Here is a 25,614-nt window from a genome sequence, read left to right as displayed (position 1 = left end):
CAATTCATAATGGGTGAAATCACGTTTCACCACCTCCTCCTGTACAGTGACTGATAACACCTCTATATAGTAGATCACACAGGATCCACCATTCACAGTCGGGGATGTCACAGCTCACCTCCTCCTATTCCTGTACAATGACTGATAATTCCTCTGTATACAGTAGATAACACAGGATCCATCATTCTCAATAAGTGATGTCTCAGCTCACCTCCTCCTGTACAATGACTGATAACTCCTCTATATACAGCAGATAACACAGGATCTACCATTTTCAATAAGTGATGTCACAGCTCTCCTCCTCCGCTTGTACAATGACTGATAACACCTCTATATACAGTAGATAACACAGGATCCACCATTCACAATTGGGAATGTCACAGTTCACCACCTCCTCCTCCTGTACAATGACTTTTGCCCAGATATCTCTTCTGTACAGACACATGAGTGAGTCTGTTGCTGCTAATATCCGTGTGCCAATCAAGAAGTTGGAGTGTAATATTGGGCTAGTAACAAGTGTAAAAGTTTTTTTCAAAGTTATTTTAAAAATAAGCTTTAACCTAAAAATCTGATTCAAATAATAGGTTATTGTCTGATGATTTATTCTGTTTAATTGTTTGTTATTTCTCCTTTTCACCTTCTCAGAGATTGGAGGTGTTACAGAGGAGACGGAGGCCTGCGACTGGTGGAGCCTCGGGGCGCTTCTCTTTGAGCTTCTCACTAGGAAGGTACGTCTGAGTTTGGAATGATTTTATACACCGTAAATACAGTTTGTAGATGACTTGTTTGTGAGGAACCTCTAAAAGGGGGGAGTATGAGAGTAGAAGAACATGGTGCTTCCCCCAGAAACGGCGTTAGGAGACAACACTGTTTCTCTGGTTACTGGAGAACAATTCTCAGCATTTCAAAAGTTTTTAAACTTTTTTTTTTTTTTTTTTGCCAAATACATCAAGTTTCTGTAAAGACTCAATATTTACAGCATTGACCCTTATTTTTCCAGTATTCTGCCCTTTGCCCTGGCAGCTGGATATGAGCTTCTGGGGCAAATCCTGACTGATGACCGCCTATTCCATGAGTTTATCAAAATTTCCATGGCACTTCCTGGTCTTGGACCTAAAATGTCAAGGTTGTCTTCTCCAAGCCACATAGTTATCACTTTTGCCTTGTGACATGGTCTTCATCGTGCTGGAAAAACCATTGTACACCACCAGAGTGTCCTTTATGGTTAGAAGAAATTGTTCATGGAAGTGTAGATCACAATCTTTATCCATGGCAAAATTGTGGTGAGCCCCCTTCTTGGATGAAAATCCCCCACCCACCCATGAATGTTCTCAAGATGCTTTTACTGTTGGCAGACACTGGCTTTTGGTGGACGGTTTGGTGTCAAGAAGGCCGACAAAGAAGCCACTTCTCTCCAAGAACTGACTTCATCAGAGACTGTTTGGGACCTTTGGATGAATGATTGTCCAGAAAAGAATAAGTGAGCGCTATCGTGAGTCCTGTGTCTCCCACCATGAAAGCCTCCTGAGATCCCCTAGTGTGGGACCTTTACCTCCATGGAAGGGAATCGCTCGCAATTTTGCCTAGAAACACGACCATGAATGAAGAATTGGGATCTAAACATCCTCCAAGATTAACTTGAGCCCAGCGTTCCCGGAGCAATCTAGTGATGATCAGTGTTTTTTTTGCAGCGTGATCGCGGGAGGTTGAGCTTCTCTAACCTGTGACCACTACAGGGAGAGTGTGGTATTTGGAGCTCGTGGAGCCACTTTTTTATCTGGCTTCTTGTGCCGACTATTGGATGGCCCCCTTTTAAAACATTCATATGTTTTGAAATGGCAAACGAAAAGAGGTTGACTATCCCTTAGGTTGTCAGAGGGTAATAAGGTGATATGCATTCACACTCGCAACAAGACTCCTTTAAAGGCATTGAGTCATAAAAAAAAATCTAAGTGGTTACATCAGATTTTTTTTTTTAAATATATTTTTTATTTCTTTATTTTTTCATTTCACAATCTGTATTGAAAAAGAAAAAAAGAAAGCGAAACCTTGCAATTTTCACACTGACCACTAGGGCTATTCTAGACTTATACTTACTGTTTGTTTTTTTTTGTTTTTTTTTTAAATGCACATGTACATTAGCAACAATAAAATGAAACGCACCCTATCTATTGTGTTGAAGCATCTAATGAGTGTGTGCACAGATCATTGTGAAGGGAGGAGGTGAGCTGTGATATTACTTATTGTAACTAGTGTATCTTATGTGATCTACTGTATATAGAGATGTTTATCAGTCATTTTACAGGAGGAGGAGGTGAGCTGTGACATCACCTATTGTGAATGGTGGATCCCATGTTATCTACTGTATATAGAGGTGCTATCAGTCATTGTTCAGGCGGAGGAGGTGAGCTGTGATATCTCCTATTTTGAATGGTGGATCCTGTGTTATCTACTGTATACACTGTAGATGTGTTATCAGTCATTTTACAGGAGGAGGTGAGCTGTGATATCACCTATTGTGAATGGTGGATCCTGTGTTATCTACTGTATATAGAGGTGTTATCAGTCATTGTTCAGGAGGAGGAGGTGAGCTGTGACAAATCCTATGTTATCTCCTATATATAGAGGCGTTACCTGTGATTGTAATGCTGCTTGTGATGGTTAATGAGTCTTCTGAAAAGTCTAAGAACAGGAATAAATGAGTCTAAAATAGCCCCAGAGGTCAAAATTGCAAGATTTCATTTTTTTTTTATACAGGGTAGAAAAACTTGTTAATATTTTTGATAAAAACACACAAAATCCTGATATAAACAATAATTGTTTTTCTGATGTTACGTTTGCTGTAATACACATTATGTGCTGCGTAGTGACGTGTATAATGACCGATCGGTCATCGGCAGCCTATTGACAATTTCCTTTAAAATTAAGAAGAAGAAAAAACCCATTGTACTGTATAATGAGTGGTAACCAATGGAGCCGGTGAGTATGTGAACCTGCACAACATGGAGGGTGGGGTGGAGTCAGTCACCGAGCGTTATGAAAGGCGCTCCCAGCACACGGTTAAATAATAAATCGTGCTTGTGAAGCCGGAGAATAATGCATAGGAAGTGTCTTATGTTACACTTTCAGATTTCAGCTGCACAAGCAGCTTCCTTGCTATTCTGGGTTACCACTAATATATAGGGACGGAAGATGAAAGTTAAGGTTATCAGATTTATGATGCTTACAACTTCAGTTTTCTATTTCGGTGCACATTTTATGTCCTAGCCCTTGCTGTACATGTATGCAGGCACGTGTCCGCGCCGGCTGGCGCCAGCATTTACAGGTACCGAGGGGTAATAAAATGGGGACAACTAAGCGTCAGTGATGGTGCAGAGCAGAATTCACTGGTGGATCGGTGCTACTTTGCTTTTTTTTTTTGTCCCTTACAGGCCCTGGTTGATTGCCACCCTGCAGGAATCAGCACCCACACGTCCCTCAACATGCCAGAATATGTGTCCAAAGAGGCCCGGTCCCTTGTACAGCAGGTAATACCACTAGGACCACCTGGACTAAGCCATAAATATATAGTGGCTCAGTGGTTAGCACTGCAGCCTTGTGGCGCTGGGGACCTGGGTTCAAATCCCACCAAGGACAACATCTGCAAGGCGTTTGTATGTTCTCCCCGTGTTTGCGTGGGTTTACTCCGGGTACTCCGGTTTCCTCCTACATTCCAAAGACATACTGATAGGGAATCTAGATTGTGAGCCCCGATGGGGACAGTGGTGATAATGTGTGTAAAGCGCTGCGGAATTAATGGCACTATATAAGTGAGTAAAATAAATAAATATATATATTGAGGGGGCTGTACCAGACCCTGTGATTTCAGTAGAATCACTGTCTACATAACTGGAGGACTCTGACCAGAGAACCTGAGGGGCACAGTATTCGGAGTAGAGTTTATCTTGGGTGGGCTTAAAACCCGGGCAAAAGGTATAGGACATAGGACCGTAAGTTGGTAGAATTTTGCCGAAGTTCCTTGTTCCGTGTCCTCCGGTCTGACTTCAGCTTTTAGTCCCATTTTGACACGTGCATCGCTCCCCGTTTCCCACCAGACTCGTTATCCCGCACAGACCTCTGTTTATTTTGACTTCGACATCAAACAATCGGTTGACATCGGCGAATCAAACAGTTGGATTTGATAATGGTTTTCTTCAGCTTTGCTTATTTTTGAGCAGCTGGTTCGGAGGGTTTTTTTTTTTCTTCCCGCCCCTGGTGAAATGCGTCGGCTCACTGATGAAATATTGTCAAATGCCGGCGCCCGCCTGACACCGAACTTCTGAAGACGCAGCCGCCGTTTCAGGTGCCTTTAACCGGAGTCAGCAAATCGCTCCTGATCTTGGCTCGCTCGTTTCTACATCTTGACAGGGCTGGCGTCGGAAAGAGAGGAAAGAAGTGCAAAGAATTCCCTCTGCTTGCCCGCACTTTGGTGCCTAGAGCAGGTTTTTGGCTCAGATGATGAGCATTAGAGGGGTGGGGGTGGGGGCAGGGGGGTTCTGATGATCTGTGTTCGTTCCCCTATTAGAAATGGGATCATTTCAGACATCTGTGTTTTACAAATTCTCTCTGATGGCAGCCTTGTCTCATTTTGTCTGCCTCGCACTTGTCAAAATACATCCTCCTCTTTGCACATCACATCTGAGACCCCGGCGGTCTGTTCTAAGGGAGATCCAAGGACAGCGGCTCCCCCGAGATCAGCGTGCAGGAGGTAGCACAGCGGTGTCTACTAGAAGGGCAATTATGTAAGGTGCTTTTTTTTACCTTTACACAAATTAAGCTTCAGAAGCAATGAACGTTGGGTTCTTATTACAGGATCTTCTTCCCGCTTGGCTTATTCGTCACGTAGTCTGTAAAGTACGATGTTTGGGTAGCAAAAATATATCGCATTGTCAGATGCAAAAAAAAAATAAATGCATGCAATATCACTTAAAAATTAAATACACTTTCTTAAATGGAGTTTGTGAAACCAAATTAACAGTCCAAACTCAACACATGGGTTCGTAGGAGATGGAGATGAGCGCCTTTGCCTTTTTTAGGGTCGAGTCGGGTTTCATGAAACCCGACTTTCGCAAAAGTCGGGTCTAACGAAATCGGCCGACTGAAACACGAAACCCAATGCAAGTCAATGGGGAAGCAAAGTCGTCAGGGAGTGGAGGACAGTAAACACACCTACAGTGCCCATTTCAATGCCAAAAGCATCAATTCTTATTACTGAAGCTTGTCAACCTTAATTTACTTCCTAATAATAGTTACGCATTGAAAACTGGGGGTTATTTGGCTAAAGTTGTTTGGGAGTTGGGCTGTCTCCAGGTTTTCGTGTGCCCTGGGCCAAAGAGTGTCAGTGCGCCCCTTTAACACATACCACAACTCATGATGCTCCGATACGGCAGAGAAATAGCGGTATAGTACAATGAAACATACTTCACTGCTTACATGACATGACTGATATCCATTTTAAATTGTACAATAGCTCAAAAAAAAAGGCAGTATATTACTCCATACAGTATGGCCACCACATTGTGCTCCATACAGAATAATAAGCCCCATATATTTCTCCATACAGAATAATTGGTCACATATAATGTTCCATACAGTATATGATGAGCTCCACATAATGTTACAGTATATGATGGTCCCCATGGACGATGCTCCAGTGTGTTATGGGCCCAAATAATGCTCCATATATAATGGGCCCCATTTCTAATGTTTCATTGTATAATGGGCCCCATAGATACTGCTCCAGTGTCTGATCTGCCCCATTTAGAATGCTCCAGTATATGATGGGCCCCATGGATGATGCTCCAGTGTCTTATGGGCCCAAATAATGCTCCATATATAATGGGCTCCATTTCTAATGGTCCAGTGTATAATGGGCCCCGTAAATGCTGCTCCAGTGTCTGATGTCCCCCATTTGGAATGCTCCAGTATATGATGGGCCTCATGGATGATGCTCCAGTGTCTTATGGGCCCAAATAATGCTCCATATATAATGGGCCCCATTTCTAATGGTCCAGTGTACAGTCATGGCCAAAAGTTTAGAGAATGACACACATTAATTTTTACAAAGTCTACTGCTTCATTTTTTCTAATGGCAATTTGCATATACTCCAGAATGTTATAAAGAGTGATCAGCTTAACAGCAATTACTTGCAAAGTCAATATTTGCCTAGAAAATTAACTTTATCCCCCAAAACACATTTCAACATCATTGCGGCCCTGCCTTAAAAGGACCAGCTAACATCGTTTCAGTGATTGCTCCATTAACACAGGTGTGGGTGTTGATGAGGACAGGGCTGGAGATAAATCTGTCATGATTAAGTAAGAATGACACCACTGGACACTTTAAAAGGAGGCTGGTGCTTGGCATCATTGTTTCTCTTCTGTTAACCATGGTTATCTCTAAAGAAACACGTGCAGTCATCATTGCACTGCACAAAAATGGCCTAACAGGGAAGAGTATCGCAGCTAGAAAGATTGCACTTCAGTCAACAATCTATTGCATCATCAAGAACTTCAAGGAGAGAGGTTCCCTTGTTGCCAAAAAGGCTCCAGGGCGCCCAAGAAAGACCAGCATGCGCCAGGACCGTCTCTTAAAAGTGTTTCAGCTGCGGGATCGGGCTACCAGCAGTGCAGAGCTTGCTCAGGAATGGCAGCAGGCAGGTGTGAGTGCATCTGCACGCTCTGTGAGGCGGAGACTCTTGGAGCAAGGCCTGGTCTCAAGGAGGGCAGCAAAGAAGCCACTTGTCTCCAGAAAAAACATCATGGACAGACTGATATTCTGCAAGAGGTACAGGGAGTGGACTGCTGAGGACTGGGGTAAAGTCATTTTCTCTGATGAATCCCCTTTTCGATTGTTTGGGACATCTGGAAAACGGCTTATTCGGAGAAGACCAGGTGAGTGCTACCACCAGTCTTGTTTCATGCCAACTGTCAAGCATCCTGAAACCATTCATGTGTGGGGTGGCTTCTCAGCCAAGGGAATGGGCTCTCTCTCAGTGTTGCCTAAAAACACAGCCATGAATAAAGAATGGTACCAGAATGTCCTCCAAGAGCAACTTCTCCCAACCGTCCAAGAGCAGTTTGGCGATCAACAATGCCTTTTTCAAAATGATGGAGCACCTTGCCATAAAGCAAAGGTGATAACTAAATGGCTCAGGGAACAAAACATAGAGATTTTGGGACCATGGCCTGGAAACTCCCCAGATCTTAATCCCATTGAGAACTTGTGGTCAATCATCAAGAGATAGGTGGACAAACAAAAACCTTCAAATTCAGACAAAATAAAAGCATTGATTTTGCAAGAATGGACTGCTATCAGTCAGGATTTGATCCAGAAGTTGATTGAGAGCATGCCAGGGAGAATTGCTGAGGTCCTGAAGAAGAAGGGTCAACACTGCAAATATTGACTTGCTGCATTAACTCATTCTAACTGTCAATATACCCTTTTGTTACAGAAATATAATTGCAATCATATTATGAGTATGTGATAAAAACATCTGACAAACACACATAAGAACCAGAGGGCAGCAGATCATGTGAAAATGTGTCATTCTCTAAACTTTTGGCCATGACTGTATAATGGGCCCCATAAATGTTGCTCCAGTGTCTGATGTCCCCCATTTGGAATGCTCCAGTATATGATGGGCCTCATGGATGATGCTCCAATGTCTTATGGGCCCTAATAATGCTCCATATATAATGGGCTCCATTTCTAATGCTCCAGTGTATAATGGGCCCCGTAAATGCTGCTCCAGTGTCTGATGTTTCCTATTTGGAATGCTCCAGTATATGATGGGCCCCATTTTTAATGAACCTAGGCATGGAATGTGAAAAGAGCTCCATGGAGTAATCTGAAGTGTGTGCTGCCGCATCCTTCACTTTTGGTGTGGGTGAAGGACACAAGGAAAGGGGTTGCTCCTCACCAGAAGCCTGCACTGAGGACTCAGTGCTTGCATTTTTTTAAACTTCAGAAGAGGAGGCGATAGAGCTGGAGGCTGTTTCAGCAATGTAAGCCAAAAACAGTTCCTGATGCTCCGGCTTTAAAAGCAGTCTACCTACTCCCAGAAAAAGGAGCCTTACAGGCTTTCCGGAGCTACACCATGACGCAGGCTCAACACCTCCTACCTTAGCTGCTATTGTATTTTTGGCACTACCAGCAGATGCACCACCACCATCGGTACCAGGTGGCCCCCCCCCCCCCAAGCCCACGTTCGCATCCTCTTCCACCATACTTCCTCATGTTTTGGAAAATGGACCCAAAATACCAGCAGATATATAGTACTGTATCAGAATATTAGAAGCGTACAGCTCTATACAGTCTAGGGATAACAGTAAATATCCGTATATATTTCATGAGTCGTACACAGACGCTCACAGGCTCAGTATGGATTACACAATAAAATAAGAAGTTGAAAAAGGGTACAGTATCACCAGATACAAGGTGTATATATAGTATAGTGTAAACATTCTGAATCTCCGTATATATTTCAGGAGGCAGACACAAACGCTCTCAGGCCCAGTATGGATTACACAAGAATATGAAATGCTGTAAATGGGTAATGTAACACAAGCGTACAGCTGTATACAGTGTTGGGGTAATCTTAAATCTCCAAATATATTTCCGGAGTAACAGACAGACATTCACAGGCTCATGATGGATTACACCAGAATCTAAATAGCAAAAAAGGTTACTATATCAGAAGCATACAGCTGTATACAGTGTTGGCCAGATTTGAAATCTCGGTCTATATTTCCGGAGTCACCCTCAGACGCTCACTCAGTCTGGTTTTGACCATAATAAAAAATGTTGTAAAAAAGGTACTGGATAGCAAAATAGCAAGTATATATATTAAATAGTACAACTAATACTCGCACTATGAATCAAAAAGTAGAAATAAATACCTGTATTGTTAATGCCGTAGACTCATGAACATTAGAAATTAAGGAGATAAAAAATGGAGTTTGGTTAATCAAACTACGAAAAAAAGACAGACATATTATATGTGATTTATACGGAACCAAATTACCCAGTAAAATAAAAATAGGGTTGCGCTCTACTATTTAAAAACAGCTACTACTAATATTAATGTGCTGATGTGCTTAGCGAATAAAATCAAATATAATGGATGAACCGTATGCAATAAAGGTGCTTTAAATGTAGTCCAAGTTTATCTAACCCCTATATATCAAGTACCTCTAAAGAGAAGTGCAGTTAGAAAGGCCAAATAGTTCTCCAATAACGGTGGTCTTTTGAGCAGTTACACTTAGGTGTCAATAGATGAAAGCCGATAGCATGTACTTAGCTTGAGGAGAATCCCGGCTATTGGCAGTGAGCGGGTAAGTCCCAGAGCTCTGTTCTGGCCGGTAACAGGCTCTATGTATGAGCAAATGTCCGGTGATCCTCAGAGAATGGCGGACCCCACGTAGATGGCATTGAAGCGGGGAGTAGATGAAAATGCTGGACGCTCACCGGAGTTAGCGGTGTCAGGCAGCGGCGATCACGCCAGCTGCGTTGCAGGATGCAGGCACACGTTGTCAGCGTGTTGTGTGCCTGCCAGGACCTTCGATGACGATTCGGGTCACGTGACGCGCGCAGTCACGTGATACCCAGCTACAGAGTGCTGTGTGAGCCAAATTTCCAACTAGTTTCGGAACAACACGGATTCCTTCTTCAGGTATATATAGTATAGTGTAAACATTCTGAATCTCCGTATATATTTCAGGAGGCCGACACAAACGCTCTCAGGCCCAGTATGGTTTACACAAGAATATGAAATGCTGTAAATGGGTAATGTAACACAAGCATACAGCTGTATACAGTGTTGGGGTAATCTTAAATCTCCAAATATATTTCCGGAGTAACAGACAGACGTTCACAGGCTCATTATGGATTACACCAGAATCTAAATAGCAAAAAAGGTTACTGTATCTGAAACGTACAGCTCTATACAGTGTTGGCCAAATATGAAATCTCGGTCTATATTTCCGGAGTCACCCTCAGACGCTCACTCAGTCTGGGGTTGACCATAATAAAAAATGTTGTAAAAAGGTACTGGATAACAAGATAGCAAGTATATATATTATAGGGTACAATTGAAATCTGTGTACATAGTCCCGTAGTCACTCTCAGACACTTACTCAGTATGGATTTGACCGTAATACTAAATGTCGGAACAAATCTACTGTATAACAAGATACAAGCTGTATCGAGTATAGGGTAAAAATTGGTATCTCCGATTCACCGTATATATATACAGAAGGCGTAAACCACACACGCTCACTCACTATGGATGATACCGTAATAAAAAATTTTGAACAAAGGTACTGTATCGGCACATACCAGGTGTATCCAGTCTAGGGGTAATTGTAAATTTCCGTCTATACTTCCGGAGTCAGACAGACACTCACAGGCTCAGTATGTATTACACCAGAATTTAAAAAGTAGAAAAAGGGAAAGGTATTTGAAGCGTACAACAATATACAGTGTTGTGGTACTTTTAAATCTTCGTATATATTTCAATATTGGTAAACCAGTCCAGACTCTCCGCTACTGGAAACTACATGGATACAAGTACAGACGGAAAGTCGAGTGTTTGCAGAAATTTGGGAATTACTCATCGCGGGAAAACCTCCCGGTAGATGTTGCAGAGGCGATGCAGACCCTCAAGTACTGTGTCTGTGGAGACAGCGAAAACGGTTCTTTGTGAAGAAAGGATTGCTTTATCGCAGTAGCATGGATCACATCACCGTTACTTGTCTCCATCAAATTGTGATCACAGGGAGAGATGTAGACATGGTCCTCACTGCCTATCATGATGTGTCTGGTCATTTTGGAGTGCAAAAGACAGAAGCCACAGGCCGTAGGCGATTCTGTTGGATTGGCATAAGAGGAGACATTGAAAAATGGTGGCTGGAATGTCACACGTCTGTGACTATCGCAACTGTGAAAGGTGATCATAAAGCACCACTGCATCTGCTTGTAAGTTGACGTCCATTACAAATGGTAGCCATTGATCACCTGAAGGTGGAGGGCAGCAGGACAGGCCATAGCTACATCTTAACCATCATTGATCAATACACCAAATTTCTAGTGGCCGTCCCTGTGAAGGATTTAACTGCCCAGACTACACAGCGGTGAAGCACGGAGAGGTAAGTATTGCAACTTGCAAGTGCTGTGGCCATGACCAAGCAGGGGGGGCACACTCGTGGGCAACTGTACTGGCACAGGGCCCCTCAGTACACTGGTGTCTGACGGCGAGTGGCCCCCCCCCACCGTCAGACACTCTATTGTACTATGAGGGGCCCTGTGCCAGTGCCGTCGGCCATTAGTGGGCCCATCCACCTGTTCAGAGCAACGGCACTTGCCCGAGGGCGCCAGGTGTTGACCCCAGCCCTTGGGGGGGGGGGGGCAGCCCAGTTAGGGAGGTTTAAAAAATGGCATATGTTGATGTGTAGGCTGGACATTCAGCAGCTGCAAATGGCGGAATTGGGCAAATCCGAGGAAGAGGAGGACAAAAGCGAGGCAGTTTTCTGGCAACCTATGTGTCCTCTTGGGAAGGTGGGACAAAATCCTTTGAAACCCATGCATGGTTCATTTTAACGAAGGTTAGATCATCAACATTTTGGGTCGACAGACGGGTCCTTTTTTCTGTCAGGATTGATCCAGCAGCACTGAAGACTCTTTCAGATAACACACTAGCAGCAGGGCAAGCGAGCTCCTGTAAGGCATATTGTGCCAATTCTGGCCAGGTGTCCAGTTTAGAGGCCCAAAAGTCAAAGAGGAATGACCTGTGAGGGAGAACATCGATATGGGAGGAGAAGTAGTTTGTAACCATAGGTGACAACTGCTGTCTCCTGTGACTTTTAATCGATGCAGTATTAGCAGTCGTGTGAGCGGTATTTGAGAAATCATTCCACAATATGGTCATTAAACCCCTGTCTCCAACGCCACTTCTGCTGTGCGCACCACGAACACCTCTTCCATTGTGCCCACTATGGCTCGTGGGAGAACCAGCACTGCTGCTGTGTGCTGGGAAAGCCTCAAACAAACGGTTTACCAGAGTTGCTTTTTTGTTAGCCAATATTATCTCTAGGTTCTCCTGTGGCATGATGTTGTGTAATTTGCATTTGTAGCGTGGATCGAGGATGCTGGCCAGCCAGTAGTCGTCATCCTTCATCATTTTGGCAATGCGGGGGTCCCTTTTTAGGATCCGCAAGGCATAATCGCACATGTGGGCCAGTGTTCCAGGTGTCAATGATGCACTGCCACTGCTGGGTGGAGGAGCACTTTCTGGCAAATCCTCATCCCTACAGTCACGCACAAACCCTGTACCTGACCTTGGAATGCCAACATTTTCTCTTGCCCTCTGAGAAGCATCCGCCTGCCCAAAATCCTCCTCCTCTTGCTCTTCTTCCTCCACCTCATCCAGGACAGCTCCCTGACCAGACAATGGCTGACTGTCAGCAAGGCTTCCCTCCTCCTTCTCCTGTTCCTCCTCCTCTGCTACAGACGCAAGATCCTTAATGTGCGTGAAACTTTGCATGAGCAGACGCTTAAGTGGGATGCTTATGATGGCGTCGTCTGCGCTTACCAGCTGTGTGCATTCCTCAAAACACTGAAGGACGTTACCGAGGTCTTTCAGCTTTGACCACTGCACACCCAACAATTCCATGTCTTCCCTCAAACTGCCTGCCCGTGTATCCTCCCACAAATGCATTACAGCCTGCCTCTGTTCGCACAGCCTCTCAACTATGTGCAGGGTGGAGTTCCACCTTGTAGCAACGTCTATGATTAGGCGGTGCTTGGGGAGGTGGAGCAATCGCTGCAGCTTCTGCATATGACTGGAGTGTATGGCCGAGCGACGGATGTGCGAGCACAGTCTTCGCACCTTATGGAGCAGGGATGTTAACTCCGGATAGTTATTATGGAAGCACTGCACCACCAGGTTCAAAGTGTGAGGCAGGCAAGGTATGTGTGTGAGTTTTGAAAGGGCTATGGCTGCCACAAAATTACGGCCATTATCACTGACTACCTTGCCTGGCTCAAGATGTAGACTGCCCAGCCATGACTCAGTTTGTCGCTGCAAGTAGTCGGCCAGTACCTCCGCGGTGTGTCTGTTGTCGCCCAAAGACATAATCTTTAACACAGCCTGCTGATGCAGTGGGACACCTCGTGTGCAACACTGCCAGCTGCGGTTGGAGTGCTCGTGCGACTGCGCTCTGTGGACGAGCTTTCGCTTATGGAAGAGGAGGAGGAGCGAAAACCTACAGCCAACTGGTTCCTATACCGTGGGCTATGCAGCACTGTTCCACCACCGCTGTCCCCTGTGGAGCCTGCATCCACCACATTAACCCAGTGCGCAGTGATGGACACGTAACGGCCCTGGCCATGCCTACTGAACCATGCATCTGTTGTGAGGTGCACCTTTCCACTCACTGATTGCTTGAGTGCATGGACAATGTATTCTTTCACATGCAGGTGGAGGGCTGGGATGGCTTTTTGAGAAAAGTGCTGACTGGGTAGGTCATAGCATGGGACTGCGCAGGCCATGAGCTCGCGGAAAACTTCGCTTTCAACCAAACGGTAGGTCATCATCTCTAATGAGATTAGTTTGGCAATGTAGGTGTTCAAACAAAGTGTATGCGGATGAGAGGATGAGTACTTTCTTGTCCTGCTCAGAGTGTCTGGTAGGGTGAGCTGGACTGGAGAGCTGCATATGGGGGACGTAGCGGTGGAATGGACGGAGTGAGAGGGGGTTGGTGATGGTATTGGTGGTGATGGCCTAGATTGTGTTGTGTTGCAAAACCATTGTGATTCCCTGAGTGCTTTGGCCTTGCGACACCTCCACATTTAGTGCTGGTGGTGTGCTTAACAGTAGCAGTGGTCTTACAGTGGGGGAAGCAATGGATCGTTGCTGGCTAATACAGTCGGAGCAGGTGCACATGTGCTACCTGAGGTTTTGTAGTCCGTCCACGCTTGCAACTGCATGTTGATTAAATGTCTAAGCATGCAACTGGTATTCAAATTTCTGTGTTGTTTACCTCGGCTAAAGGTCCTTCCGCACTTCTTACAGGTAACTTTTGCCTCATCAGTAGGATTTTGGACAAAGAAATGCCACACTGCACTCTTCCTACTATGGTATATATTTTCTGGCCTTGCACGCTGTGCTAAGTTGACCGTCTAGCCAAGATGTCCTGCAACTCTTTTAGTTTTTGGTCCACGTTTTAGGACAGCTACGGGCCTGCCAGATAACCGCTGCTGCGATGTCAATGCCTGCTGCAGATCCTTCTCCTTATCTGAACTATTGCCAGCACCACCCTCCTCCCCCAATGGATGCCAATCCAGGTCAAGAACTGGGTCATCCATCACCTCCTCTTCAAAGTCATCTGCCCCTTCCTCTTTACCTTCCTCTGTGTAACTGTGTAAGGTGGTATAGTATGCGGGAAGGGGCACCTGAGTTTCATCAGGGTCAGATGTAGTGCTGTGGGTCAGTGTACCAGCATAATCATCTAGCAGTGGCTGTGCATCAGTGCACTCCATGTAAGATTCATCTTGGACTGGGGAATTCAGGATTTGACTGGATAACCCTGGCCATGGTATGTGAAAAGAGCTCCATAGAGTAATCTGAAGTGTGGGCTGCCGCATCCTTAACTTTTGGTGGGGGTGAAGGACACAAAGAAAGGTGTTTTTCCTGACCAGAACCCTGCACTGACGACTCCGTGCTTGCAGGTTTCGAACATTCAGAAGAGGAGGCAATAGAGCTGGTGGCTGTTTCGGCAATGTACGCCAAAACCTGTTCCGATGCTCCGGCTTTAAAAGCTGTTTTCCTACTCCAAGCAAAGGGAACCTTACAGGCCTTCTTGGGCCAGACGATGACGCAGGCTCAACACCTCCTGCCTTAGTTGCTATTGTGCTTTTGCCAGAACCAGCCGATGCACCACCACCATCAGTACCACCTGCGCCCCCCTGCCCACGTCCGCGGCCTCTTCCACCATACTTCCTCATGTTTGGGAAAATGTACCAAAAATACCAGCAGAGAGATGGTACTGTATGAGGAGCGTCCAGCTGTGTAAGGTGTATTAAAAAAATTAAATCTACGTATATATTTTGTTAGTCACAGACGCTCTCCCAGTATGTATTTGACCGTAATCCAACAAGCAGATATACGGTACTGTATCAGAAGTGTACAGCTGTATACGTTTTTTGTGTAACAATCTCCGTATATGTATTTACGGAGTGTCACACACACACGCTGACTCTGTATAGATGTGACTGTAATGTGAACAGCAGATATGCAATAGTGTTTGAGAATCGGACAGCTCAATACGGTGTATGGAGAAATGGAAATGTCCGTATATGTATTTACGGAGTGTCACACACACACACGCTGACTCTGTATAGATGTGACTGTAATGCGGACGGCAGATATACAATACTGTTTGAGAATCAGACAGCTCTATACGGTGTCTGTATGGAAAATTGTAAATCTCCGCCTAATTTTATACGGAGTGACACGCTGTCTCTGTATAGTTTTGACCGTAATCAAACAGCAGATATACAAAACTATTTGAAAAGCGGACAGCTCTATACGGTGTAGGTCTGGAAAAATGGAAAATCTCCTCTTTGTTCTTCCAGAGTCACACACAGCTTGTATTTGTCTGTGATACCAGCCGGTACACGGTAGTGTGTGAGGAGCGTACACCGCTATACGGTGTGTGAAAAAATGAACACTCTGTAACTGACCAGAACAAAATAATAAAAGTTGGAGTGCTTTGAAAAAAGCAGTTTGAACAGCAGTGTGCACACAGCAATGCAGCTATCAGGTAGCCTTAAAAGGCAGCTTAATCACTACCAGCGCTGCTGCATACAACAAAAATCCTCCCCTTTCACTGCACACTAACTGTACAGTGAAAAGCGCTAGCTATCAGCAGAAGCTATTTTTTTTTTTCTTCTTCCCTGCTTAACGCTCTCCCTATTCAGAATCAGCAGCAGCACCTCTCCCTATTCTAAGATCGGCAGAAGTAAGATGGCGGTCACAGCCTTTTATAGCCACTGTGACGCCACACAAAGCCAGCCAATCACTTCAATGCCCTTCTCTAAGATGGTGCTGGCCGCTGTGCATGTCATCGAGTTGCCCACAGTGTGCGTCTTCCATCATTGGCTGAGAAAAGGCGCTGGAAGCATTATTTGAAACGCGACTTTGGCGCGCGGGTCGGCGACCTCATGGTCAACCTCACGCTATGGTCGGGTTTCGATCGGTGAAACCAGACTTTAGCTAAAGTCGGCGACTTTTGATTTTGACCGACCCGTTTCGCTCAACTCTAGTAGGGGATATTACCCCTGTAAAAACTGCACCTTTATTCTTCTATTTGCTGCCTCCTTTCTGCAAAAATGGCTGTTTAAATATGCTAGTTAGGGTGTCCTGAGCACCCTAGGTGTGGCCACTTTTTTTTTTTCATGCCCCTCCTTCCTCACTTACTTGGAGTGAGCACTATTGGCAAAGGAAGCTTAGGCAGCCAATCACCAGGGAGAGAGGCGGGATCATGCAAAACCAGTGCAGGGAACATGGCGCCTCTTGGTCACTCTCAGGGTGCACCGAGGATACTAATTACAATATTTGATGAAACTGCAATTAGAGGTAGCAATTAGAAGACTAAAGTTGCTCCACTCGCGTCTGAATGACAGCCATCATAAGCCGGGTTCAGGAAGTCGGGTAGCTGACATATAATGTACCAATGCGCCATTTATTGGTATGAAGTTGAGGCTTAACTAGCGTTTTAATTTTTTTTTCATAAATTAATAGTACAAATGAAAATAATAAACTTTGTAGTACTTCTTTTCAGAAAAATCTGCTTATTTTTTTCTTCTGCTTTAATTATTCATTCTCAATTCACGGGTAAAATCTGTTTTTACAGACTTTCTCATTACTAAGATGACGGATAGTGCTCGTAAAGTTCTATGGAGACGTTTCAGGAGAACTTGCAGCAGCAGAATGTCTGTGTCTGCCTCAAACTCCTTCCCACTCCCATCTACGTAGAATTTTAAAAGCACCAACTGTCATCTATCTTAGTTATGGGAAAATCTCTCTGGACTGAATACAGATTTTACCCAAGAATTGAAAGGGGAAAAATCAAGCCGATTTCTCTGATAAGATATATTACAAAGTTAATTATTTTCATGTTTATTGTTGATTCATGGAATAAAATTAAAAGGTCAGTTACTCTTTAAGTTAGATTTTTGTGTCCGGTGCTATACACAGCAGGGCTACAGATGGAGAACACATTCATGAGTAAAGTGGAGTCAGAAGGGAGCTGGCCCACACACACAATTGCTTGAATGGTGTATGTGCAATACTATATGTCCCCAGCAGAGGCCACTGTAGATAAACTGCATGGTCAGTGGTAGCTTTCCCGGCGATCATCACTGATTGCCAGGGTGAAATCACCTTTCGTGAATTGGTGTTTTTTTTATATGATTCCCACCATTTTCCATATATTTGTCCGTCGTGTGCTTGTCCAGTGCACTGCCTTGTGTGGTTTCAACACAAAAATTGAGCTTGGTTTGAGTTGGTACACATGCAGCATATAAATGCATGTTCACATGGCCAAAAAGCATACAAAACCTACAAAAGACCAAATGAATAAAAACCCTGCTATAATTAAATAAGTAAAAAGCAAAAGTGCATTTAAATCATGCAGAGTTCTTAGTAATACTGTATTTGATCAAACATAGCATAAAAGCCGTCCCACCAGCGACAACGTGACTCTGTGGTCGGGACTGCTACAGACTCTCTCATCTCTTGGCATCATAGACCTGGCCCTATCCTGGATCTCATCATACCTAACAGACCGAACATTTAGTGTCTCCCTCTCACACACCACCTTCTCACCTCGCCCCCTGTCTGTCGGTGTTCCCCAAGGCTCTGTCCTAGGACCCCTACTATTCTCCATCTATACCTTCGGCTTGGGACAGCTCATAGAAGTATCACCTCTATGCCGATGACACGCAGATATACCTATCTGGACCTGACCTCGCCTCCTTACTGACTGAAATCCCACAATGTCTGTCTGCTATCTCAGCCTTCTTTCTCAAACTGAACATAGGCAAAACAGAATTCATCTTTCCCCCATCTCACTCTACCCCTCCACCAGACCTATCCATCAATGTCAACGGCTGCTCTCTTTCCCCAGTCCCGTACGCTCGGTGCCTTTGGGTGATCCTCGACTCTGCTCTCTCTTTCAAACCACATATCCAAGCCCTCGCCTCCTCCTGCCACCTCAAACTCAAAAATATTTCCCGGATCCGCTCATTCCTCAACCACGAAACCACAAAAACACTTGTGCATGCTCTTATCTCCCGCCTCGACTACTGCAACCTCCTACTCTCTGGCCTCCCCTCTAGCACTCTGGTTCTGCTCCAGTCCATCCTACACTCTGCTGCCCGACTAATCCACCTGTCTCCCCGCTATTCCCCAGTCTCCCCCCTGTGCCAGGCCCTTCACTGGCTTCCTATCGCCCAGAGGCTCCAATTCAAAACCCTAACCATGACATACAAAGCCATCCACAACCTGTCTCCTCCATACATCTGTGACATGGTCTCTAGGTACCTACCCGCACGCAACCTTAGATCGTCCCAAGATCTCCTTCTCTACTCCCCCCTTATCTCTTCTTCCCACAACCGCATACAAGACTTCTCCCGTGCTTCCCCCATACTCTGTAACTCCCTGCCGCAACACATCAGACTCTCACCATCAACGGAAACCTTCAAGAAGAACCTGAAGACCCACCTGTTCCACCAAGCCTACAGCCTGCAATGATCCTCGGTCTACTGAACCACTGCACGACCTGCTCTACCCTCTCCTACTGTATCCTCACCCATCCCTGTAGACTGTGAGCCCTCGTGGGCAGGGTCCCCTCTCTTTATGTACTTGTGTGTCCCTTGTCTTACACATGTTTACTATACTTGTCTATATTTCCCCTTTTCACATGTAAAGCGCCATGGAATAAATGGCGCTATATAAATGCATAATAATAATAATAATATTACTAAGAGCTCTGTATGATTTAAATGCACTTTTGCTTTTTACTTATTTAATTATAGCAGGGTTTTTTTCATTTTGTCTTTTGTAGGTTTTGTAGCCTTGTGTGGTTTGTAGCTCCTTGTACTTCAATGTGTTGCAGACGCAGGGGTCAGACTATAAGTTGTTGTTTCTCACCCCCCCCCCCCCCCCCCCTCGTCTTTTGTCTGTGGATCTAGCAGTCTATAGAGACCACCGGTCTAAGGTCAACACTGGTACAACTTCTGTGGAGAATCCTTGACGGCCACCTGTGCCGGAGGACCAGAAGTAATAACCACTGGGAAATTAACCTCCTGACCCTCCGTGACCCTGCCACTTCATTACACCTCATAACACCCTCAACAAGTGCCCACCGGGGAGATGCCGGATTGTCGCCTGTTGTTTACCCGAGGAAGCGGCTCTGAGTGTTCTCAGGAAAGGGAAAGGCTCAAGTAGAAGCCGTGGAGCGCAGGGGCTGCTTTTCCTTTCCTTTTCCATTTACAAATGTTGCAGACACATCCAGGGGGAATATCTGGTGCGGCAATAGGGAAATGTGCGCCAGGCTCTCCATGTGTGCAGCCAGCACCTCCGACGTTTAATTTTTTGTGCTTTTCAAATCTCTTATCTGTCTGTCTCTTTTTATCTAGTCATCTGTCTGTCTTTATCTTTTATCTAGCTTTCTGTTTGTCTATTGCATGTGTCCTTTCTTTCATTCTTTCTTTTTCTTTTCTTTATCTCTTTTCTTTCTATTTTTCTTATTTCTTTCTTTCTCTTGTTCTTTCTTTGTGTCTTATTTCTTATTTTCTTTTTCTTTTCTTACTGTTATTTCTTATTTTCTTTTTCTTTTCTTACTGTTATTTCTTATTTTCTTTCTTGTTGTTTTTCTTTTTTTGTTCTTTCTCTTTTTTTTCCCCTCTATCTTTCACTCGCTTTCTCTTTCTATTTTTCTTATATTTCTTTCTTTCTTTCTTTCTTTCTTTCTTTCTTTCTTTCTTTTTTTTTTTTTCTTTTACTACCTTTTCCTTCTACCTCAAATCTGCTGATTCATTTTTGGGGTTTTTATATTTTGCTTCAGAAAAACTCACTTTTTCTTGAGCCGAATCATTGCCACCTATTCACATGGGCCAATAAGCACATGTTTGTTTTTTTTGCATGGAATTTGCTAGTGAGTTCTCTCTCTTTGCAAAGTAATAATAAAACATGAAGATTTTGGTTTTAAGCTCCAAACAAGCTTCATCTTCTGTTACATTATTGCTGGATTTTACTCTACATGTGACCGAGAGGTGGGATTCTGAAGACCCTTCACCCTGTAGTGTATACCGGGCCGCCCGGCACTGCAGCGTCTCTACTATCGTCTCCTCCTTCACACCGATCTGATGTTCCCTCCGGGCCGACTTACGGTATATAATATTTCCATTATTAACGATCCTTTTATTTCCTTGCTGTCTTTCAGCTCCTGCAGTTTAACCCCTTGGAGCGCCTGGGAGCCGGGGTCTCCGGTGTTGAAGACATCAAGTCTCATCCTTTCTTTAATGGTGTGGACTGGGAGGATTTTACTAGATGAATTTATATTTGTACCGACCTCTGAAGAAGCCGTCTCCTTATATTTTATGCGCTGCTCATGTGAGGAAACTAAGACATTTGACCTTTACAAAAAGCGGATTGTGTATGCGTGGACCCCCGCCGTTATTTTATACAGTGACCTCAAGGTTCGCAATACTGACAACAGATGGTCGATAATGGAGCAAGACGTCACCCTACAGATAACACTGCATTCCCCCAAAATATTAGACAACAAGGTCAATGATCCGTCCATGGCGGTGCGATATGCATGTGGAATGAATGTGTAGGAAATACATGAAGTGGATGGACTTGGCATAATGTGTTAGTGGTAGCAGAGCTGAGTTTGTCATCTACAATGATATCAGTGTGTTTTTACATATTTAATATTAACTAACTTTTATTATTTAATATTTTGATCATCCTTTGAAAATTTATGAATTTTTGTAACATTGCAGATTCCTTATTTTTCTTCTTTCTCTCCAAAACCAAGTGCTAAAAGTGCTGTTTTATTTGCCTTGTTTATGCTCTTTTAGAAGCTGCTTTCATCTGCTGCTCTAACAAGAAATTGTACTCCAACACCATTTACAAACACTCTCTCTGTAAACTTGTCGTCATCTTCTCTCCATCATGCTCAAAGAGTGACAGTTTTTATAAACCGTGTTTAAAGGGTTGTCCAGGCCTTGGGGCACAAGTCTGTAGTCACTGTGTGTGACTGCAGCCTTGTGGATCCCTACAGTGCATGCAGTCAAGGTTCTCAGCGCCGTCGGTCACGTGACCACAAATAATGTGATTTGCATACTTCCAGCCATACTCTTATTAGACGTATTTGGTTTCGCTCAATTCAATTGCAGTAAACAATACCGCGTATGACTAGTCGGCATGTGACCGTGTCATCCATTCAGATTGCATATTTGCAGTCACATGCCCGTCAGCTGCCGGCACTGGAGAATTGTGACCTTACACACACCAGGCATTGGGGGGTTTCACAAGTCGGCAGTCGCATAGTGATTGCAACCTTGAACCCCAAGGCCAGACAACCCCTTTAAGTACAGATTCCTAGTAGAGCAGTAGGTGAAAGCAGCTTCTAAAAGCACATGAGCTAGAAAGTTAAAACAGCACCTCTATCATGGTGTTTGGTAGAGAAGGAAGCAAAATAAGTTAATGTAGTACATTACAAACTATTCTTAATTCTGACTTGACGGGCATTACAAATGGCTGTGTCTCATTTGGCTGGGCTTTACACTACCAGAAATTACTCTCATGCATTATTTGTTACAATACCGGTTCCCCCTCTCCTCCTGAAAGCTACCTCAAACCCCTCCCACCTAGCTAACTTGTATCTTCTATAGAGTTGATACCATTAATAATCGGCACTTTTTGTTTGGCTTTTTTCCTTCTTAAAGCGAGCCAATTTGCATTCTTCTTTTCCCAGGTTGCATTGCCTGGCCTATAAGACCTCCCCTTGCCAGCTGCAGTATAGGATTAAGAAAGCATGGCTGGTATCTTACAGAAATAGCACCACCCTTGGCAAGGGGCTGTTATTAGTGTTGTAGCTCCGCTCCATTAAAGTGAATGGAGCTACACTGCAATACCACGCACTACAGGCTATGTTTTTCTTAATTCAGTACAATCCCTTTAAAGGGAACCTGTCAGCAGGATTGTGCACAGTAACCTACAGGCAGTGTCAGGTCGGCGCCATTATACTGATTTACAATGATACCTTGGTTGATGATATCTGTCTTGTGGTTGTTGTTTAATCTTTATTTGTAGCTTTCAGTTAATGATATGCCCGTACTCCGGGGCGGCCTGTGGGCGGAGAACTGAAAATAAAAATTAAACAACAACCACAAGATGGATTTCATCATCAGGTATCATGTTAATCAGTATAACGGCGCCGACCTGACAATGACTGACGGGTTCCCTTTAATTCCAAGAGGACGGGAGTTTTTAGTGCCTCTCTACGTATCGTCTAGACGGCCGTTCACCTGCAATGTCTGAAGGCCTCCCCTGCAATTCCAGTAGTTGGCTGGAAGCTAGACCCGCAGCAGTCCGCTGGTGATCATTGAGCGACTGCATTATAAAAGGGGAATGATAATTGATAGCCTGTCTGACGATCACCCGCCGTAATCCCCACCGATCATTATATTGGCATTCTATTAAGGTGGCAAATTTAGCTCTGTTGCATCTGTAGGTAGTGATGGGTTTTAAGTAACAAAAATTATATATTGAATTATCTGACAATAAAGGCATCTACTTGGCGAGTTTTGCCGCCTGCTGTCTCCATATCACATCACGGATCTCCTGAACCTTATACCAGAAACCTTTGGATGAACCGCCCAATGTCTCCTCTGTGTACGGCAGGTTCGTCATTCCCTGCCTGCTCCTGTGTATCCGCTTCATATTAGAAGATCTTATGGTATCTGGCCATTAACGCCCCTATTTCCAGACATTTGCAGGTTCCATATGTCCCAAAAAATAGAGAATATTATGTTTTAGGGGAAACTATTTGGCTCTGTCGTCTTCTCTTGTGCTGAGCAATGTTATTTTTTATAACTCCAGGTAGGAAACCGTCGCCAGATGACATCCTCTGATAAGTATAGGGCTACAGATTCTGCAAGGTTTATGTGCCGCATTCACTTTCTCCATATTCCAGACACATAGCATTTGTGTACTTGTGTGCCTCGGGGTTCATTAGATATTCCTACAATCTGTGGTCGCCCTAGGAGTTCCCGAAGGAAAGAAGGAGAGAGTAACGGTGACTGAGAGAACTCACCCCCCTACAGGGTTTATACAAGATCAGCATAAATCACCATGTACTTTATATCATTCATTAATTCAGCTAATATATACATGTGTGTAAATATAAAAAAAATATACAAATAAAACAAAATAAATAGTTTTATCTCAGCGTGTGTGTATATATGTATATATATATTTTTACTGATGAATAAAACTTTATTTTGATTTATTTTTATACATATTTTTCTTATATATTTTTTTTACATATTTTATGTATATATTTTTTTCTTATATTTTTCATAAGAAAAATATAAGAAGAAAACATAATGAATATATATATATATATATATATATATATATATATATATATATATATATATATATATATATATAATATAGCCTAGCCAGTAGGATTTTGTAGAGTACAGTCCTGTGGAAAAGATTTAGGCGGATTTGTAAGAGAAAAAAAGATGCAAAGTGAGACATGGAAGCCGCATACAGGCAGGAAGACGTCCTGGGAACCGCAGATGGGCATGTAGAAGGGGTCCTAGAAGATTGAAGGGACAGGTAGCAGAGAGAACTTCAGAGAAACTAGAAAGTCTGAATACCTTGGAAGCTGCAGACAGCCAGCAAGACGTCCTAGAAGCCGCAGGTAGATAGGTATGATACTGGATATTGTAGGGGATGTCCGCCACAGGTAGCACGATTACTGTAAACCGTAGGCAAGTAGGTAGCGAGACTGGAAACTGCAAACAGGTAACTACTGGAAACCTCAGGCAGGTAGGTAACAATACTGGATATTGCAGGGAAGTAGAGGAGGTCCTCCACAGACAGGTAGCAAGGTTACAGTAAAACCACAGGCAAATAGGTAGCGACACTGGAAACCGCAGGCAAGTAGGAAGCAATACTGGAAACCGCAGGCATATAGGTAACTACTGGAACCACAGGCAGGTAAGTAACAATGCTGGAAACTGCAATTAAGTAGGTGAGATCCTCCACAGATGGGTAGCAATATTACTGGAAACCGCCAACAAGTGACTCAGGGACTGGAAACCAAAGGCAAGCAGGAGACTTACTAATGACTGCGGCCTGGTGTCTCCAGGGATCCTTAAGGAAGGCCTTGGACATACAACACATGGAGTACGCCGGGCTGCTGGCAAAGCCCGACGTGGAGCACCAGAAAATGAATCGGGGCGGGTGCGTAACACCTATGTTTCGGAGCTATATAATAGAAAACCTGTCAGAAGTGGCTGAAAAAAGGGCAAAAAACTCAAAATGTTTGTGAGCTGAAATAAATGGGGACACAAATTAACAAATGACGTATACAGGGCCGCACCCTTTAATGCTCTGGGCAATGTCCTAAAGGATTATTTTCTTCTGTCTGACCATGATCACAAGTTACCTCCGTAATCAGTATGCAGCGCAATGCATCTGTCTCTTAGGTACATTAAATGAAAATATGGTTCAAAAGGGAAACCTGATCGCATATTTTCCTTTTACAAAATTCCCCGTTGCTCTTCTTTCCTCTGTTTTCACGCGCTCCATGACAAGTGTAGGACTGCAATAACAGTGCGCTCGGCCATAGGTCACTGGTATCACTGAACAGAGCGCAGGCTGAGATGACATCATTGCTCCGCAGCCTCCTGCTCATCTTCACTCCCGACAGGATGTCCCGCAGGTAAGCCACAGGAACTGCGGCGGCCTCAATGGGACTTGGAGGAAATATCTGTTTGCCCGGGTCCCCAGTGCTCATAAAACTTCCTTCCACCTTTTCTCTGGCTGTCATTCTTAAGCTTGTCAGGTGGGATCCCGAATTCCCACGTCTCCAAAATCCTGTGAACATTGTGCTTCAAAGTATCGGAGGAGGGGAGATAACACAATTTGGAAATTCCAAAATGAAATATATGCCTTGTCCGTTGTTCTAAAAAAAAATAATAATTGGACTAGACATTTACAGTTATTTTTCATCCTTAAAGTGAATGTTCACCTCAACTTTATTTTTCTCTAGTTTCAAAATTCTGTTCCCAGTTAATTTCTTAATATGTGTTTATGGCAATCGGAGCTCCAGATTTCCAAATTCCCCAATAGAAAACAAGCTACTTGAAGCCACCTCTAGAGGGAGCTCTTTGCTTACAGATCTCCATTGAAATACAGTATGCAGTGAGCTCCCCCTAGTGGTGGATCAAAATAACCAGAATGTTTTATTTTAAAGGGCTAT

At 44.0% G+C, this 25,614-nt stretch overlaps 1 protein-coding gene across 1 annotated transcript in view; it reads left to right on the top strand.

The window, feature by feature from the left end:
- RPS6KC1 (ribosomal protein S6 kinase C1) overlaps positions 1-22,918 on the top strand; it is a 165,100-nt gene extending 142,182 nt beyond the window's left edge. The window contains exons 14-16 of the mRNA XM_073553364.1: positions 646-728; positions 3,432-3,527; positions 20,548-22,918. Of these exons, the coding sequence (XP_073409465.1) occupies positions 646-728; positions 3,432-3,527; positions 20,548-20,658 (290 nt within the window). The 3' untranslated portion in view covers positions 20,659-22,918. The remainder of the gene's footprint in view (positions 1-645; positions 729-3,431; positions 3,528-20,547) is intronic.
- Positions 22,919-25,614: the final 2,696 nt, after the last annotated feature.

The sequence above is a fragment of the Dendrobates tinctorius genome, unplaced genomic scaffold, assembly GCF_039654945.1.
Source record: "Dendrobates tinctorius isolate UK_male_01 unplaced genomic scaffold, ASM3965494v1 ptg000201l, whole genome shotgun sequence".
In the NCBI taxonomy this organism is placed as follows: domain Eukaryota; kingdom Metazoa; phylum Chordata; class Amphibia; order Anura; family Dendrobatidae; genus Dendrobates; species Dendrobates tinctorius.
The sequence above is the reverse complement of the archived record's forward strand: the minus strand, read 5'-3'. Positions and strand labels throughout refer to the sequence as shown.